General features: G+C 31.4%; 1 protein-coding gene and 1 pseudogene across 10 annotated transcripts in view; both read right to left on the bottom strand.

The window, feature by feature from the left end:
* Myo9a (myosin IXA) overlaps positions 1-14,368 on the bottom strand; it is a 261,808-nt gene that overhangs the window by 121,689 nt on the left and 125,751 nt on the right. For all 10 annotated transcript variants that reach the window (XR_007343894.1, XM_048793402.1, XM_048793403.1 and 7 more), the window contains exon 16: positions 13,083-13,202. Coding sequence is in view for 9 of the 10 variants with exons in the window: in XM_048793402.1 (XP_048649359.1) it covers positions 13,083-13,202 (120 nt within the window). In the remaining variant the exon portion in view is untranslated. The remainder of the gene's footprint in view (positions 1-13,082; positions 13,203-14,368) is intronic.
* LOC125613440 lies at positions 5,810-5,885 on the bottom strand (annotated as a pseudogene).

Here is a 14,368-nt window from a genome sequence, read left to right as displayed (position 1 = left end):
CAAAAAAAAAAAAAAAAAGAAAAGAAAAGAAAGAAAGAAAAAAAGAAAAAAAAAGGCAGAAAATTTCAAATCAATGTACAGAAAAACTAAACATGAGAATTTTCCAAAGACAGATTAAAAATTCATATTCTTCAATACTTAGTAAATACGTCAGAAACACCTAGATAATAATACGAACCATGTCCCATAACTACCACTAACAAATCTGACCTATTTAGCAATGAACCCAATTAGAAAATGTGATAATAAATTATTTTATTTCTTCTTTCATTTAAATATTAACGTTAGGAAATACAGAGTGACTGAGCTAAAAGGACTAGAAGTATACAAATTCATGTCTTATTTTGATATTCAAAAAGTTTCTAATATGACTCTTTTGTATTAGGTTTCAACAACAAATATATTGTTCATATGGACCATGGATTTTGACAATCAATTGATGAAACAGATAAAGACACTGAGATGACTGTTTCCTAAGGATTATCAATATTTTAAAAATATAATTTTCTTAAAAGCTCACAAAGTATCAATTTTATACCACAAATATACGTAAGTATATATATGTAAGATACATTGGGAAGGAAGATGCATCTTTATTCACGAGGACATAATCTTGAACGTAGAAAACCTAAGAAATCTACAAAAATCTATTAGTACTAATAAGTTCAGAAATATTTAGGAAATAAATCAATATAAAAAGTCATATTTTCATAATAGCAATAAAATGATCTGAAACAAAATTAAGAAAACAATTCCACAAATAATAGCATCAAAATAATATAAATTTAACAAAATAGTACAAATGTACACATTGGAAAACTCAAAATATAGTTAAAAGAAATTAAAAGACTTACATAAACAGAATGCTATCCATGTTCCCGAATTAGAGAACATGATATTTTTAAGATGGAAATGCTCCCCCAAACTGATATACAGACCAATTTAATCTCTATTAAAATTCCAACTTCCTATTTTTATAAAAATGAACAAGCAGATCCTAGCATTAATACAGAAATGTAAGGGACCCCGAAGAGCCAAAAAATCTTGCAAATAACAACAAAGTTGTAGGATCCACACATCCTGATTTCAAAATTTACTACAAAGATATACTAATTGACACAGTATAGTACCGGCATATAAGACAGATATATACTTCAACAGAATAGAACCAAGAGTGCAGAAATAAACCTTTACATTTGTGATTGATTAACATGACCATCGGAGAAAAAAAATAATCTTTCAACAAATTATGCTGTGAAAACTATGTATCTACAGGCAAAAAGAATAAAGTTGGTTAACAGACCTAAATGAAAGTACTCATACTTTTTAAAGAAAATAGGAATAAATCTTCCAGATATTGAATTAATGTATGGCACCCCCCACCAAAAAAAAGAAAAAATATATTAACAGGATGTCATCAAAATTAAGAGTTCTGTGATTCAAATTACACTACTACACTAAGAAGGTGAAAACAGCCAGGCATGGTGGTGCATGCCTGTAATTCCAGTGGCTTGGGAGGATGAGGCAGCCTCAGCAAAACTGAGGTTCTGAGAAAATCAGTTCAAAGCCAGCCTCAGCAAAATTGAGGTTCTGAGCAACTCAGTGAGACCCCGTCTCTAAATAAAATTTAAAAATCGGGCTGGGAAGGTGGCTCAGTGGCCAAGTGCCCCTGAATTCAATCCCCAGCACCCAAAAAAAGGTGAAACATAACTCATGGAATAGTATAAATTATTTGTGTATGATATAGTATGATTTATATTCAGGATATTAAAAAAAACTCTCAAGTCAATAAAGACAAGAACCCAATTTAAAATTGAATAAATATTCTCCAAAAAACATACAAATGACTAATAAATACAGGAAAAAGGTTCAACATCATTAATCATCAGAGAAATGCCAATCAGAACTGCAATAAAATACCACTTCACACACATCAGGATAGTTAGAATCAAAAAAGAGAAATAAGGAATTTCAATGACATGGAGAAACCAGAACATTCATACACTGCTGAGTGTGAAATGACATACTTAACGCTGGAAAGCAGTTTAACAGTTCATCAAAAATTAAACACTGAACTACCACATGACCCAGCCATTGTACTCCTAAGTGTAGATATCCAAGGTAATTGAAGATACATGGCCATTCAAAATTTGGTATTAAGAATATAAGGTGCTCTGTGATCAACAAACCAGTACTTTGAACAGCTACTATTTTTATTTGAACAAAAAAATGCATTCAAATTCTAAGTAACTACAATTCTACCTGTGCTTGTGAACTAGAAAACATGATATTTTGGGGTTGGGAATATAGCTCAGTTGGTAGACTGCTTGCCTTGCATGAATAAACCCCTGGGTTCAATCCCCAGCATCACAAAAAAAAATCATATATATATTTTAAGATGGCAATGCCCCCCAAATTGATCTACTGATAAATCTAATCTATTATTAAAATTCTTGCTATTTCTGCGGAAATGAACAAGTTGATCCTAACATTACTTTGAATAGCATCTTACATGAATGCATTTTTTGTTCTATTTGTTCAGTTCCTACTTCATAAACATTAATTATCCCTATCAAAGATTATAATTTTCTATCCTTTATATTCATTCTTTTCTTATTATTGAAGCATATCATCTCGTGTCGTTCCTCAATATCAGTAATTCAATTTTCAGTTGCTTCCTCTATTTCCTGAACTCAGACAAGTGCTGTTTTATGACTCAAAAATCTATTTTCAATATCATTCTGGCATTTCTTTGTCTGCTGTCCTGGGAAATTAACCCACAGCACTCTACTATCAAACTACATCCCCAGACCTTTATATTTCAATTTTTAAATTTTGAGATCAACTCATGAAGTTGCCCAGGCTGGCCTGGAACTTTTGATCCTCCTACCTCAACCTCCCAAGCTACTTGCTGGAATTACACACTCAAGACATTTTATACTTTTCAATTTGTGCTACCACTTTCTTTATTGGATTCATATTCTTAAATTCTTCTTTACTATAAAGTGTGCTCACAAGGAATTTTCTCCTCCTTCAAAAACATCCGAGTGTTTCTTTCTTGAATATTCTTTAACTTCCTTATATCCCTCTATGTAACAATTTTTATATCTATTATTATATATTTTAAACACATAAGAAACGTAAGGAATAATATACTAAACACTTCAGACTACTAACTCAGATTTTAAAAAAAAGACCAGAGTATTCTACTCTCTAACTTCATTCCAAAAGCATCAAGTCCCAAGATCTCCGATTGCTGGAATTAGCCACACACACAAAAAAAAATTTAAAATAGCTAACATAATTATATTCAAGGATTAAAAAGAGAAAATGGTCTTCAAAAGAACGAAATGCGTATTCTGACACTGAAAAATAATTTTTATGGAAACAAAAACTTCATTCTACGCATCTAAGAATAGATCAGAATTGGCACAATGAAATTGAAATAAAACAAATCATCCAATGTAAAGAACACAAAGAATAAAATAAAAGAAAAATAACAGAGTCTGAACAATCATTGAGATACCAAATATTCTAACATGTTATTGAAGAATCAACAGGGAGAAACTGCAACTGAAAAAAAAATTTTAAACAAATTAGTCAGATTTTTCTGAATTTAATGAAAAACAATAAAGCATAGAACCAAGAGGCACAGCAAATCCCAAACTAGACAAATATAAGCCAACTAGGGATATCTAATTTAAACTGCTGAAAACTGAGGCAATGACTATGGGAGAATATCTGACTTAATCATCACAAATAAAGACCACAAAAATAATGAAACAATATCTTTAAAGTGCCAATCAATACTTGGACAGTTCCTTAATGATGTCACAAATGTGTACTTTGTGAAACAATATCTCCATTCACAAATATTAACTTAGAAATGAAAATACATTTCATATTCACAAAAATGTATTTTTATGAATATGAAAAATATGTATTTTTCATATTCACAAAAATATATATAGCAGGGTCCCTCACAACAGCTTTAACAGTGTACAACTCTTCAATTCACCAAGTAATAAATGATAAACACAATGTTACATATGCAAATGTACATAATACATATAGAATGAAACACAAGTACATATATTGTTACATGAAAAAACATGGATAAATATGTAAATCATTATGCTGGATAAACAAAATCATAACAAGAAAAAATCCATACTATATAATCCCATTTATATAAAATTTTTAGAAAAGGCAAAATTAATTTATAGTAATAAATCTTAACAGTGGCCATCTAAATGAGGTAGGAAAATGCACATACCAGAAAACAGGAACAAATATTCTTATGTAATTTTTCTCCAATATGTTTAATCTCTTTGTATTCATATTTTAGATCTGTAACAATTCTACAGCTAAATTTTGTTCAAGTTCTTGGTTTTAAACTCTGTTAAAGTCAGTCCATTTAAATTTACTAGTATTATTGATACACCTAACATATTTTGTGCCATCTTATTTTATGCTTTGTATTTACCCTAATTATTGCATGATTTTACCCAAATTTCTAACTGAATTATTTTCTTTATTCTGATTTTTTATTTTGAAAGTTGCATATACTCTAAGGTCATTCTTAAATTTTTAACATACTCATGAGTACTTTTTTATTTCTTTTGCTTTATGCTTTTATTTTAATAACACTTATTTCCAAACACTTTATGTAACTTATTATATTGAAAATATTTTTTTATTAGTTGCTCATGACAATACAATGATCTTGACATATAATACATTTGAATCACATGGGACATAATTTCTCATTTTTCCAAGTGTACAGGTTGCAGAATCACATTGGTTATAAGGCCACATATATACATACAGCAATACTAGTGTCTATTCTGCTGCCCTTCCTATCCCCCCTTCTCATGAATTCTTAATTAAATTAATTATATCTTCTTTTCCTGAAGAGTATAGAAACATTCAAATGGTTAATTCTCATCATCCCCTTCTTGTTAGGGATGTTATTATTACCCCAAACTTACTTTCACCATGTTATCTTCATATTAATCAAGCAAATTAAGCATAACTACTATTAAGTTTCATAAAGTATTACTCATTTAGATGTACACACATATTTACCAATTTCTTGATTTAGTCTCAAAACTTCTATAGTGGATTCAATTTCTCTTTCTCAAGTAAATAATTTTACAAGTTATTTCAGTGAAGATTTGTTCCGATTATTATATAGCCTCATTTATTGCTATAGTTCATATCTGTCTGTTATCTCTTTGTCCATACTTTCGTTTTCATGTTACATATCATATCTCTATTTTTTTATTGTTTCTAATTAGTAATACATGACAGAAGAATGCATTTTGACACATCATACATAAATGGAGTATAACTTCTCATTTATCTGGTTGTACATGACATAGAGTTACACAGGTCATGTAATCATATTTAAGTATCATATCTTTAAACATCATCACTGAAAGTACTTTATATCATGTAAATAAAATTTAACCTACTGAAAAAATTCATCTCGGGAGTTTAACTAGTGAATTTGTCATTTCTGTTAATTTTGAGTAACAAGGAATAGGGGTATATAGCTCAGTAGTTAAAGTGCTTACCCAGCATTTGCAAGGCCCTGGGTTCAATTCCCTGTACTTCATTAAAAAAAAAAAAAATAGCATTTGAATAACAGTATTTGTTTCTAGCATTTTACTTCATATCTTCCATTTATTTCACTCATTTTCTCCATCTTGATTTTCTTTTGAGAGATTTCTTATGTTAAAGAATATAAATTCTTATTTTTGCTATTATCATTGTTGTCTTTAAAGCATACATTTGGTTTATTATAATTTCCTAAACTCGATAAATATCCATCATTTACTAATTTAACATACTATAGAAATGATCCCTGAAAGTATAGTCTTCATCATTTACTAATTTAACATACTATAGAAATGATCCCTGAAAGTATAGTCTTCATCATTTACTAATTTAAGAGAAATATAATTTCCTGCCTTCCCTGGAGTTTTCACCAAAATATACATCAGCATTTCCTGAACTTGTTTCTATCTACCAATTTGAAACAAATTCTGATCATCTACCTTTTATATAAATTGCATATTTTTACTTTCATAAAAAAATTCTCTAATTTATATCAGGGTTCATGGCATACAATTAAATGCTTTTCTATTGAGGTAAAGCCTTTAATACAGTAAAATATATTCATTTTATGTATACAATTGTATAAGTTTTGACAAACACATTCACCACATAACCACCAACAACAGAAGATGCAGAACATCTCCATCAACCCCTAAGAGATTCCTAATGCCCTTTCTTGGACAATCCCTCACATGCCCTATCCCTAACCCCATCAATTCAATAGCTGATCTGTCATCCACACAGATCAGTTTGTACTATCTAGAATTTAATATAAACTGAATAAAAAACCAAAAAGTATGTCATCTTCTGTGTAAGCAGAACATCATTTTAAAGATGCATCTATGAAAGTTTTTATAAACATGTTTTAATTTTTCTCAGGTAAATAACTGAGCTTTATTGTGATTATAATTTGAAAATCCCTGAAGACTAATTTGGACATCTTTCACAAGCCTATATACCACATATATATCTTCTTTTATGTTCAAATCTTATGACCATTTTAAATTTATTTTTTATTATTGCAAGAGGTTTTTTGCAAGTCTATTATCAGATATCAGAATTACAAACTATTACAAATATCATTTCTCAGGCTGTGGTGTGACATCCCCCCCCCCCCCCTTACCATTACTTGGAAAGCAGAAGTTTTCAATTCAGTGAGCTCTAATTTAGTAACATTTACCTTCTACAGTTCATGTTTGTATGCCCAATCTAAGAAATCCTTGCCTGTCCCAAGACTACAAAGATTTCCTCTCAGGTTTTCTTCTACAAATTTAAAAGTTTTGGTCTTATAAAGAACTTTCTGAGCCATTTAATTTTTACATGTGTTAGACAGTAAAAGTCAAAGTTCTCTTATAACATATGGATATAGTTTTTCATTACCATTTGTTTGAAAGACTATCCTTTATCCCACTGAATTATCTCAGCACCTTTGTGGAAATTTGACCATATGTGTTGATCCATTTCTGTACTCTATTTTATTCACTGATCACCTGATCCTTACACCAAGAGAACAATATAATAATCATTTTAGTCTTGAAATTATATAGTGTTAAGTTCTACAGACTACTTCTTTGGAATTATTCTGGTCATTCCAAGTGGTCTACAATTCAGCTTATGAATTTCTACCAAACACTTGCTGTGATATTCACTAGGATTATATTTAATTTATAGATTATATGAGAAAAAACTGGTATCTCATAATACAAAACTACAACTGTCTTTGTTGTATTTTTAAATGTTCTCAGGGATATTTAAGACTTACACATATTTGTTAAATTTATCCCTAATTACCTCATGTTTGTGTATGTTGTATTAGTTATCCACTGCATATTAATTACTGCAAACCCCAACAATTTAAAACAACAGCTATCATCTCAGAGTTTCTAAAGAAGTAACAATTCAGGAGGAGTTGCTTAGTTGAGTGGTTCTCACTCAAGATCTAATTATGAACTTGTATTCAAGCTGTCAAGCAAGGCTGTAGTCATCTAAAGACTGAAATGAGGCTGAAGAAGCTGCTTCTAAAGTCATTTGCATAGTTAATAACAAGCTTCATATTCTTACTACCTGTTGGTTGAGGCTTCACTGGGACTCTCAATAGGACAGGTCACAAATGCCAACTTCTCTGAGACACCAATGTGAAAGCAAGTAAAGAAGTACCCAAGATGGGTAAGTCTTATGATTTAACCTTGTGACATTTTATCACTTTTGCCTTGTGCTTTCTGTGACACAAAACAACTCTTGTAAAATGGGAAAGGAACTATATCTAGAAGTATATCTAGTTGTTATATCTAGAAGTTGGCTGAGATACATGGCTAATGGAATTTATAAGTCCCATTTTCCTAGTGTGCACAGCTATAATATTACAATTTAATTTACCTTACTATTTACCTGGCATCTTTTTTAATTCTAAGACCATTTTTAGACTTCTTGATTTTCTATATTAATGCTTATATTGTCCACTCCCTCTCTTTTAACTTTTATACCTTTTATTTCTTTTTGTTGCCTTATTGCTCTGCTGATGACCTTCAATAGAATGTTCTGAGTAGCAAAAGCAGATGTCCCTGGCTATACTCTTAAAATTAGGGGAAAAGTTTTCTACAAGATTTTCATACATATCTTTTATAAAATGAACAAGATGCTTTCTACTCCTGAAATGTTAAAAGGGTTTTAAAAAATGGAATTATGACAAACTCTTTTTCTCTAGCTAATAAAGTGATCATATGCTTGTTATTTTTTAGGTGGTCAACACTATAAATTGATTTGATTGTTGCTATGGTTTAAATTTTGAGTGTCTCCCAAAGGCCCAAGTGTCAAGACATTTGATCCCTGGCTTGGTATTACTGAGAGGTGTTGAAAACTTTAAGAACTTGGGCCTAATGGGGGATATTTGGATCATTGGGTATGTGTCCTCAAAAGGGATTCTGAGATCTCAGTCTCTTACTCTTCCCTAGATCACTTTCATCCATCAGGCGAGCAGTTCTGCTCTGTTATATATCCCCACCATCTAACTTGCCCAAAGCAATAGGGACAACCAATCATGGACAGGAACCTCTAAATCTGTGAGCCAAATAAATCTCTTATTGCTAAAAGTTGACTAACTCAGTTTATCATAAATGCTAACACTATTGTCAATACTATCTTTTATTCCTGGAATAAATTTAATTTGATCCTCACATATGATCCTTTAATATACTGCTGAATTTGGTGCTTTCTTATATAATTCAAGATTTTTATATCCATCATCATAAAGTCATGTTTTGGTAGCAAAGAATACTGACCTCAAAATATGATTTGGATTGTGTTCCCTGATCCTCTATAACCTGAAGGGGTTGAGAGCTGGCAAATTATTTCTTTCACTCTTGATTTATCAGGGCCTGAATTTGTGTTTATATATGGCAAAGATTTTAATTATGAATTCCATATCATTAACAGATAAAAGATTCTTTGGGTTTCCTGTTTCCTTGGATCAATTTTGGTATTGTTTACAACCAAGGAATTTATCCATTTCACAAAAGTTGTTTAATTTATTGACGTAAGTGTACATAATCTCCCCCTCAAACTTTTGACATTGATAGGATATGTAATTGTCTTTACTCTTTCATTCCAGATAATAGCTTTCTGTCTTCTGATATTGCACTGTCCAATGAAACAGACACTATACGTGACTGTGTAAGTTTAAATTCATTAAATAAAATTAAAACTTCAGTTTCAAATGTACCAGCCACATTTCAAACCCAGTGACTCCCATGTGCTAGGTAAGTACTCCACCACCGAGCTACAACCCAACCCTATATTTTAGGTTCTTAAGAGCCACATGTGGCTAGTGGCAACAATTTAGTTTAGTGAAGTTAGAGAACTTTTCTAACATCACAGAAAGTTCTATTGGACAGTGCTGGGGTAGGTTTATCAATTTCATTGCTCGTTTAAAAAAAAATAACACCTTTAGGTTTCATTGACTTTTTTCCTATTGTTAACCTGTTTTCTATGTCACTGATTTTTAGCTCTCAACTTTATTTACTTTATTATATTTCTTTGGCGCCTGACATGTTCTTTTTTCTCTAGGTTCTTAAAGTGGATAATATTCATTTTTTTAACTATAATTTTTTTTCTAAGCACTGCTTTGGATACACTCATACATTTTAACATGTTTTGTTTCCAAAATTACTCAGATCAAAATACTTTCAAGTTGTCCTAATGAATTTTGCTTTAAATCAGGAATTACACATTTTGTTTCTTTTCCAAATATATGAGGGTAAGAGGTTACCAGATACCTTTTTGTTAGTGGTTTTCATCAATTTTCATCAGACAATAAACTTTTAATTTTCAATCATTTGTGTTACCATACTAATGTCTGAGGCCAAGATATCCAGCTAGGCTCTGTCAACAGGTGAAAGTAATGAGATGAAGAAAGCTCATAACCTTTGTCTGGAAACTGCTGATGTTTCATCTTGTTGATCAACATATTCTCAATTTTCACAAGGCTGGACTGAAGGCCAGAAATATGGGTGCAAATATAAATGAGATTCAACTGTTCTATTTATTCTACTCTATTTCTTCTTCCTCTTATTGGATTACTTCTCCTTTCCAGGGTTCCTGAAACTGAAACCACAGCTCAAGTTCCTAGGAGCCTCAATTACTCCCCTGTCTTCTAATTTCCTGTCTGTCAAATCTCAAAGACTCCCCCCTGCAGAGAGCAGGGAGGAGCACCAAAACTGAAAAGAATAAGAGCCACAATACCTTTTATGTTTTAATCTTGAAGGCCACATATTGTCACTTCTGCCACATTCCATTTGTTAGAAGCAAGTCACTAAGTATGGCACATGCCTCTTAAAGGGAGGAGAATCAAAGAATTGGTGGACACATTTTAAACCACCAAAACAGTGCCATAATTTATACTTTAAACTGCCAAATCTTTTAAAAGAAATTAAGAGAAGGAAAGAAACTTTGTCATTTAATTTAGTATACATCTTCTAGCTTACTCATTCCCTCCAATAATATACAAATCAGCAAACTAGATATACAGCCTAAATCAAATCCCCCACCTACCTTGTATGGCCTATGAATTAAAAATGGTTTTTAGACTTTTAAATGATTAAAAATAAAATAATAATATTTTTATAATGTGAAAATTATACAAAATTTAAATTATCAGTGTCCATAATAAAGTTTTATTGGAACATAGCCACACTCATTTATTTATATGTAATCTATGGCTCCATTCACTCAAAGCTGAGTAGTTCGACAGAAACCTTATGGTCCACAAAGTCTAAAATATTTATTATCTGGTCTTTTGCTGAAAAAGTTTACCAACCTCTACTACTATAAATATGTGACCCACTATCATCAGTCTTTCAAGAATTATCTCCTGATTGTGGTAAGAGTTCCTAGGTCTTCCCTGCATACTCTGCAGCAGTTAGTCAGGGATGTGGGAAGAGTTATAATCTACTGTCCTCCTAAATTTCCAGATGATAGTCTTCATCTCAAACCAATATAGTTGTGGTTCCCTGTTTCAAGAGCTATGAGAGTTAGGGAACCCTTTGTGCAAAAAGCTACAGATTGACAATTTTTATCTATTGTTTTATGTACTTTAAGAAAGTCTTTGCTTTCTGCCTCCTTTTGATGTTTTTCCAATACTTTCAAATAGTTGGTTAAATTTTTTTCCAGGTTTTATCACTGTTCCCTGTGGGAGGGTTCACTTGCTTTACCAATTCACAATTTCTTAAAGCTGGTAGTCCCCTACTCTTTTTTTAAAGAGCAATCATCCAACCTTGAATTTATGATTTTATATACTAAAATTGCAATTATTGCCTAATACTAAAGTGGATAAATTTGCATGTAAACACATACAAATGCATAATTTCTTTAGGTAGCCTACTGGAAGCTGATGCCTTCCTAGCCTAGTATATTAGAATATTAGAATATACTCTAGTAAATGAGAATATGGAAAGGCCTCAGTTGTCAAGCTGAGTCATGAAAAACCATAGCAAATAAATTATTTGAAACTACTTAAAAAAGAATTAATCTAAGCTCCACCACAAAGATCTGTAGTCTGTTTTAAACAATGTCCCATGTATTAAAAGATTTAGAATAGCAAGATAGAAAACTGGAATGAGAACATTTGTATACCTTTTAGAAACAAGAGCAATAATTATGAACAATTTTTAAACACATCTTTTTTAAATGAAATACTTACCTTTGTTCTTTCTAAAATGGGAAAATATTTTTCATATTGCTTTCTAATAATACATTACACATTTTCTTACACCAATTCAGTGTATGTAAGAGAAACTGAAAAAAAAGGTACTCATAACATGTGCTTTTAGGAATTCTACTTATATTCTTCCTTTGCTGACACCAGATGATACTAAAATTTCAAGGGAATTTCAATCAGAAAACTGAAATTAGCAAACTAACCCTGTAGCAAATTATTAAAAGTTCAGAAACAATTATGTAAGTAAATTCAGTCCACTATACACAAATTACTGAGGTAAGTTTTGAATATTCTGAAGGATCCATTTGTTCTCACAATAGCAACAGACTAATAACTATAATCTCACAACAAGCAAAATAACCAATTATCATTCACAATGAGTATACCAAATAAAAAGCAAAAGAGGAAATGGGGACAAAGCGCATCTTTTACACCAGTTTTATAAAAAGCAAACAAAAAGAACATATCCCATGGTTCTGTTAATCTTCTTTATGCTGAAACGTCAGTGTGGTAGCTTTGCTCTAAATCAGATAAAAGAAGGTCTGATTGGAGGTCCTCAATGGACCTAAACAAATTTACCAGCATTGCTAATCTTGGAAATCAAGCATAAGCAAGCATAAAAATGAGCCAGATTCAGAAAGGAGTTTAAGGAGCTTGGAAATGTTGGCCATCAAGATTATGGTGATAATTTGATGACTGCCTGCATGTGTTAAGACTTACCAAATTATGTTCTTTCATGCAGGTTATTTTACTTCAGTGATATCCCAATAAGGATTATTTTTTTTTAAATAAGGAAGGTTTAAAAAAAAAGCATTGTTTATTTTTACCCATCACTCAACTACTTGAAAGAAAAAAATGAAAACCAATTCAGTAACTGTGACCAAGTATAATTAACTCAATAATCACTGGCAAATAGGACAATCACCAAGTTAAGAAAACAGGTATCACAAACAAAGATGTTGTGTCCGCCAAAAACTAAGAAAATAAATATTAAAATTCTTAAAAAAAAAAAAAAGAAAAGAAAGAAAAGAAAACAGGTATCTTGGCACTTTGAATCACCAAGTGAACAGGTATCTCAGCACTTCCAGCAAAACAGTGAAGTCTCGGGAACTATCCTGAGACTGCTCAAAAGATTATGGAAGTCATGTTGCCTGTGCAATCTATGTTCCACCTGGTGTAGAATGCTCTTGGTTTCCATTTCCAAATGGCTATGTGACAACACAGAGTTTATCAGGATTTGCAGCCTTACTGTACTTCTCTTCCTTGCACCTCTGCAGAATCTCTAAGCTCCTCTGGTGGACTGGGTGTTGAAGAAAGCTAAAACTATCCATACTTTTCAAAACCGCACATGGCGCTGTATCATCATGTCCTTAGGAAGCAAAAGGGGGAGAAAAAAGAGAAAAGAAAAAGACAATTAAGTAAGCCCAAACCAATAGAGAACCAAGGACAATGCTGCCAACTATTTTAAAAGTGTAAAAAAAAGTATTGAATATAGAGGCTAAATGTAAAGAATTTTTCCAGTTAATTTGTGGAAATTACAAACAAATAATCGAGAAAAATAAAGGTTTTATTTTGCTTTATCATTTATCATCTATGTAACTTTTTTCTATTATTATTAGGGTTCTTTTCAGGTATTCAAACTGTCCTTTTTTTTTTTTTTTACTACTCAAAGTACTGTGAGTTAATACCACACTAAAAATTTCTAAACTAAAATTCTAGAGACATATCAAAAACATACAACAGACACTAGTATGGCAACATGTAAATCAATGGATGTGTAACTGATATGATTCTGCAATCTGTATACGGGGTAAAAACGGGAGTTCATAACCCACTTGAATCAAAGTGTGAAATATGATATGTCAAGAACTATGTAATGTTTTGAACAACCAACAATAAAAAATTTTTTTAAAAAAAAGAAAACATTAGGATCCCACTGTAAAAAAAAAAAAAAAAAAACATATACACTGGATAATTTATAAATAGCAGAAATTAGTTGCTCACAGTTCTGGATGCTGAAAAGTCCAGATCAAGTCTCCAATAGATTGTGTGTCTGGTGAGGGAGTTCTTTAAACTGCATCAACATGTCATTAATAGTAGCATAAAACATACGAAAGCAGAAAGCTCTGTGCTATAAGCAACAGAGTCATATGCAGAATACTCTGGTCTAAAATGATGGTGCATGAATCTATTTATCTCTAGCATTAGGATTAATAGAAAAATCTATTAAAACAACTAGAATTAAAAAATTTGGGGAAATACAAATTTTAAAGTGGTGCAAATTTTGGTATCTAAAACTTAAAATTGGAGGGGGTGATGTAAGTGTAGAGTTGTATGTAATCAGTTGTTATTAGCCTGTAATTGCCTGTGAAAAGGTGTTTTTTGTAAACCTCAAGGTAACCACAAAGCCAAGTAAGCCAGACATACAAACATCAATAGAAAGAATTCAAGGTACATCCCTACAGAAAACTACCAACCTACAAAGGAATTATTGCTGTATGAATATACATGACTGCATGCATGACCAATGTGATT

Source organism: Marmota marmota, unplaced genomic scaffold (assembly GCF_001458135.2).
Source record: "Marmota marmota marmota unplaced genomic scaffold, marMar, whole genome shotgun sequence".
In the NCBI taxonomy this organism is placed as follows: Eukaryota; Metazoa; Chordata; class Mammalia; order Rodentia; family Sciuridae; genus Marmota; species Marmota marmota.
The sequence above is the reverse complement of the archived record's forward strand: the minus strand, read 5'-3'. Positions and strand labels throughout refer to the sequence as shown.